Source organism: Balaenoptera musculus, chromosome 3, assembly GCF_009873245.2.
Source record: "Balaenoptera musculus isolate JJ_BM4_2016_0621 chromosome 3, mBalMus1.pri.v3, whole genome shotgun sequence".
Classification (NCBI taxonomy): domain Eukaryota; kingdom Metazoa; phylum Chordata; class Mammalia; order Artiodactyla; family Balaenopteridae; genus Balaenoptera; species Balaenoptera musculus.
The window spans coordinates 112525488-112530912 of record NC_045787.1 but is presented as its reverse complement, the minus strand read 5'-3'; the positions used below and the strand labels follow the sequence as shown (position 1 = coordinate 112530912).

General features: G+C 60.0%; 1 protein-coding gene across 1 annotated transcript; it reads left to right on the top strand.

Annotated features, from left to right (window-relative positions):
* The first annotated feature begins 3486 nt into the window (after positions 1–3486).
* SMIM32 (small integral membrane protein 32) lies at positions 3487–5090 on the top strand. Its single transcript, XM_036848112.1, has one exon. The coding sequence runs from the start codon at positions 4074–4076 to the stop codon at positions 4383–4385; it is 312 nt and encodes a 103-aa protein (XP_036704007.1). The 5' UTR covers positions 3487–4073; the 3' UTR covers positions 4386–5090.
* Positions 5091–5425: the final 335 nt, after the last annotated feature.

Here is a 5425-nt window from a genome sequence, read left to right as displayed (position 1 = left end):
AGGATGCGGAGACCACTCCACAGTGGTCGAATACGCACAGTACACAGGGAAACCCACGCCAGCAGCAATGAACTCCAACCTCAGACAGCAACACTTCACCGTTGATCTTCACCCCAGCCTCCTGGTGATGCTGAGTGCTTTAATAATAATTCCCCTAGTGAGCAGAAGAAACAAAAATAGCTGTACCAGTCACCAAGGGCCGGTGCAGCAGTTTATGAAATCCTGAGGCTGTAATGCTCGCAGTCTCCTAAGTTTCCATTAAACAGCTAACAAATGGCCCCATCGCGGCAGGAGAGGCACCCTTGCCTCGCCTCTCTTGGTCTCTCTGCAGACAGGCCAGCAGGGAGGGAGCGTGTGTCACTCAGCGACCACGTAATGGGGAAGAGGTCCCGCAGGGATCCCAGCCCTGTGACCTCTGCCTGTCAAAGCCAACCTCCAAGCCCCTTTATAATCTTTCCTGAGACTTAAATGTATGGGTACACAAAGCTTCCTAATGGAAGGTCGCTCTGGCTTGTGTAAAAAGCTGTGTAAACTTCATCTCTGCATTTACTCAGCACCAACCTTGTTTAATTTCCTGCCAGGGGATGTTCAGGGAACGTGACCATCCTCTCTGAACATCTTTTGGAAAAGAAACAGTGCCCTCCCACTTTGGGACCAAAAGACCCCCTAAAAAGGGTAAGATACCTCCTCCAACTTTACCAAAAGGAAAGGCAGTTTGACCACACTCTCTGTTAAGTTTCTCACTAGAAAAAGCAGCTTAAGACTGAGTAGACGAGAACAGACTGCCAAGTCTGAGGCTCCCTGGCACCCCGACCCAGCCGTGTGACCTTGGCAGGTGACACCACCTCTCGGGGTTGCAGCTTCCTCCTTGGGAAAATGGAGGTGCTAGTGTGTCTGTCTCACGGGTTGCTGTGAGCAGCAAGTGCTTGGCCTATGGAAAGAGGTGTGAACCGTGGCTACTAGAACTGCTCTAAATTGGAGGTGGCCCACGGTAGTGGTTCAGTGCGGACTCTGGAACCCACTGCCCAGGTTCAAGTCCCAGTTCCTCCATTCACAGGCTGCAAGGCCTTGCAAAATGCAAGATGGTGATGAAAAGCGGCAGCTCTGAGGAAGGAATGCGCATTGCCAGGGACCCCAGCTGCCGAGATTTCCCTGCCCCACCAGGAGCAATGGAGCTGCAGGGACCCTCCATCCACACCAAGCCCTCTGCAGACACCCCCTACTCTTTGCCCACTTCCTGGATGATCACAGCACAATTTTGGAACCCAAAATCACTTACCATAAACCCTTACTTTATAGCCCAAAAGGCTGAGGCCTGGCCCAGATTCCACTTAGGACCTCCCAACTGAGCCACCCAGCCTTCCTGCCACTGCCTGGTGTCTTACCTGACCTCATGCGCAGGGTGGAGAGGAAGCGGAGGTCAGCAGGGCCACCATGACTCCCCACACAAACATGGAGGAAGTTCCAGGCCAAACCACAAACTAAGCTACAAACCAAAAACATTTTGATGTTTTTCTTCATTGTATATATTTCAGATGGGCACAATTAATGAAAAAGAAAATTTTAATTTTGTTTTACCTTAAAAAACAAACAAAAAACCCAAGACCCAGAGAATTACTGACAGCAGGGGCTTCACCTGGATAAAATCCCCTCCATCCAATCCACATGCTGCCTCTCCCCTTGGCTGACAGTGTCCCTGAGGAAGCTTCTTCTGCTTTCACATAACATCCCTGGGATCCTTCTGGCTGAGTAAACTGCTATCCCAAGTAGCTCAGGCCTTCAGAGAAAGGGACTCTGCTCCTTGCCTGAGCAGCCCACATCCACGGCTGCTGCATCACTGTTACGTGGAGGCTGTCGTGTGCTTACATGGATGAGCCTTGCCCCTCTCGGAGCCAGCTTTCCCATCTGGAAAATGAGGAGTTGGCCTAAGCAGCAGCCGGGCACAGGGGCTCAGGGCCCTATGCCCTTGGAGCACACTGGGCAGCGCCCCGGGACCAAGGTGGGCAGATGGGGTCATGCTAAGTCCTGCCAGGTCCCGCTCTCCACCCCATACCCACACCCACACCCACACCCATGCTCAGGGAGGCTCCCCACAGGCCTGTCCATGGAACTACAGGAAAACACTGAGGAGGGTCTCCGGAGCATTTCTGCACCTCACTTAGCAAGCAGTCAAACTCTCTGTAGGGTCAGGACAGGCCCACAATTCAGTGTTATACAAAGAGCTTGCAGAGGTGTTTCTCCTGGGCTGAGCTGGGCTTTGTGGGAATGCGCTCTGGCCAAGGATGGCCTTGCACACCTTGCTTGCTCTTGTTAAGCCTGTGGGCAGGTGCGAGGTGCAGTGGGGAAGAGGCGAATAATGAGTTCATCTTCCCACAGGCTCCTGCAGCCGGTGCTCACCAAGTTCTCCCACATCCTGTACCCCTTGATGGGGGAAGGAGGTGTGGGGGAGGGAGACAAGGCTGTGACCTTGGCTGACCCTGTAGGGGTCTCAGAGCTGGGACTAGGGTGAGGACTGAGGTACCCAGGGTGCAAAATGGAAGGAGGCACACTCCCTCCTGACCCTACACTTGCAGAACCTTGAGGGCAATTGCCTCCTTCAGCTTTGTGCCAGACCATGACAGTCCAGGGCAGTCAGTGCTTCTTGAAGAGTTCAGGGGCTGCGGTGGCCAGGCCACTGGTTCCCATTCTAATCTGGGGGGCTTGGAAAACTTCGCAAAGGAAGTGAAGACTGTGGACTCCTGGAAAGGAGACACCCCCTTGCTCCTGCTGACTGCTCACCCCGTCCTGGCCACCAAGCCTTTGCCAGGGCTGCCAAGGGCAGGTGGGCCATTGCCAGTATCACGTCTTCCTCTTGCCCTCTGTGCCTGAGCAGAACAGGCCAAGTGCGCTGAGAAAGTGAGCTCATGGTGGGGAAGCACATGTGCCCTCAGCTAGAGAGGAGCCTGGGCCCACGGAACTAGCCCCAGCTTGTCTGGGAGCCCTCTGCCCTTGCCCAGGGCCTCCCTGCCCTCCCCAAACTACCCAGTTTTGGGACTGGGAGCCAACCAGGCTGTGCCGGGAGGGAGAATGTCCACGAGAACAAAAACAGCTATCCATGCCTGTCTGAGCCTGGTCTCTGAACCGGTTTGCTGTCCATACTGTCTCTATTTTGCGTGTGTCTCTGTTCACAGGTCTGTAATCGTCTCTTTGTCCGTCTGTCTTTCCATGACCCTGTTTTTCCTCCCTCCCTCTCTGTGTGTCCCTCTGTCCGTGAGTGATGTGAGGCCAGGCCGGGGGGGGGGGGGGGGGGGGGGGGGGTGGGCTGTTGTGGGATGGGGGGGAGGTGCATACCTGTCCTCTCTCGCTCTCATTGGTTCGCAGCCGCTCCCCGGGGACAGCTGCCGCCAGTCCCGCCCCTCTCCAACCCCCACCCCCACCCCCCGGACCTGGACCTGAGAGCGCGGGGCGCCTCAGAGCTCAGTCTCCAGCTAGAGACAGGAGCGCAGCAGCCGAAGCCAGCGGGGACAGGTTCTCCGCACACCCGGCATCTCAACAGGGACTCGAGGCTGCAGAATTGCTCCGAGACTCTGCGGCGGCAGCGCGGGAGGACGCGGAGGACTCCCCGCCTGCGCCCTCTGTGCACCCGGCTTCTGGCGGCGCCCGGCAGGGACCCCGAGCTGCGGCCGCACTCACCGCTCAGCTTTCGCCGCCGCCGCAGCCCAGGGGCGCCCCGGAGCCCGGAGCTCACCGGAGCTGGGGTCCGAGCTGAGAGGGCGGCCGTAAACCCGGGTCGCTGATTCGGGACCGCGGGTAGCGACGGCGAGAAACCCGAAAAGTCCGGGGGTCGCGGCCGCCGAGCCGTCCAGCTCCGAGCCGTGGGGTCCACCACCCCGCGGGGAGGGCAGCTGAGCGCGGCTGGCTACGGAGCGGCGGCGGCCCGGGGGCTCCGCGGTTCCGGCGACCCCGCAGGCACCTGGCTCGCGGTCAGTCACCCGTAGCGGGAAGAGCAGGGCGCGCCATGGAAGCGCGGGGCGGCGCCGGGCGGCACAAAGCGAAGTGAGGCGGCCGGGCCGGGGTCGGCGGCCCCGCGGGCCATGTACGGCGACGTGTTCAACGCCACGGGCGGCCCCGAAGCGGCGGTAGGCGGCGCGCTGGCCCTGGCAGCCACGGTCAAGGCGGAGGGCGCTTTGCCGCTGGAGCTGGCTACCGCGCGCGGAATGCGGGACGGCGCGGCCGCCAAGCCCGACCTGCCTACCTACCTGCTGCTCTTCTTCCTGCTGCTGCTCTCCGTGGCGCTCGTCGTCCTCTTCATCGGCTGCCAGCTGCGCCACTCGGCCTTCGCCGCGCTGCCCCACGACCGCTCGCTGCGGGACGCCCGCGCGCCCTGGAAGATGCGGCCGGTGTAGCGGCGGAGCCAGCCACGCCGGCAGGCGCCCGGTCCCGGTCTCGCCACCAGCAGTCGGTGTGAGCCAGGCAGGGTGCACCTGACGCCCCTGGGAACACTGCGCCCTGACCCCCAACACCCTGACCCCCAACACCCTTCCCGCCCTTGAACAGCACCCTGGGCGTCAAGGGAGTAGGAGGAGTTAGGAGGCTGCAGAGGGTCCCGATCCTCGTGGCCGCAGGGAACTAAGGTTCTGCTCCCCTGGAGGACTCTCTCTTCCCTGGACAGTGGGCCCAGCTTGAGGGGGGTGGCGGAGGGTGCCTTCCTGCAAGACGGCGCTCCCGCCCGGACAAGGGAGCCTTCCTCGCCGCCCGCTGACTTCCCTACTTTGCACACCCAAGGGGCAGGCGCTGTGAGCGCGCAACTACCCGAGCGCGCAGCCAGCCGGGGAGCTGCCTGTCCGGAGTCCCCGGCCCTGCGGCCGTCTTCCTGCGGCTGTTACCACCTCTCCCACTCTTTGGCACCGAGGGTCCCACTAGGATCTGACTGTGAACTCAGCCGGACTTGGGAATGATGGCTCTCGGAAGCTTCGTCCCCTGGGGAAGGAGGGGACGCGAGTTTCAATGGGTCCCGCCCGGGTCTGAGGACCCAGTTTTCTCTGCCCGCACGCGCAAAGGGGAAGCCGGTCTAGAGGCGCAGGGTCTCACCTGCAGCACCCTGTGGTCAGGAAATAGTGTCCTCCATCTCCAGGGGCCGCATTTCTACAATAAAACCTCACCGAATTAGACCCAGTGCTGACGACGCTCTGGTCATTGGTTGCGCCACTTGGGAAAGGGGGATAAAGGGCAGGGCGATCCTGAGCAGGCTGAGACCCAAGCGCAGCACGCCTCCCACCTCGCTGTGGCCCAGGTCAGTTTTAATGATGCTCGCTCCTCTCCAGCTCCACCTTTCCCCAGGGTCAGTCACTTACTTGCTCTGGCAAGTGTCTTCCGGGTGGGTCTCAAAGAGGAATTGCTGCCTCATCTGCTGAAAAAAAAAAAATTCCCTCTAATAGGGCTACAT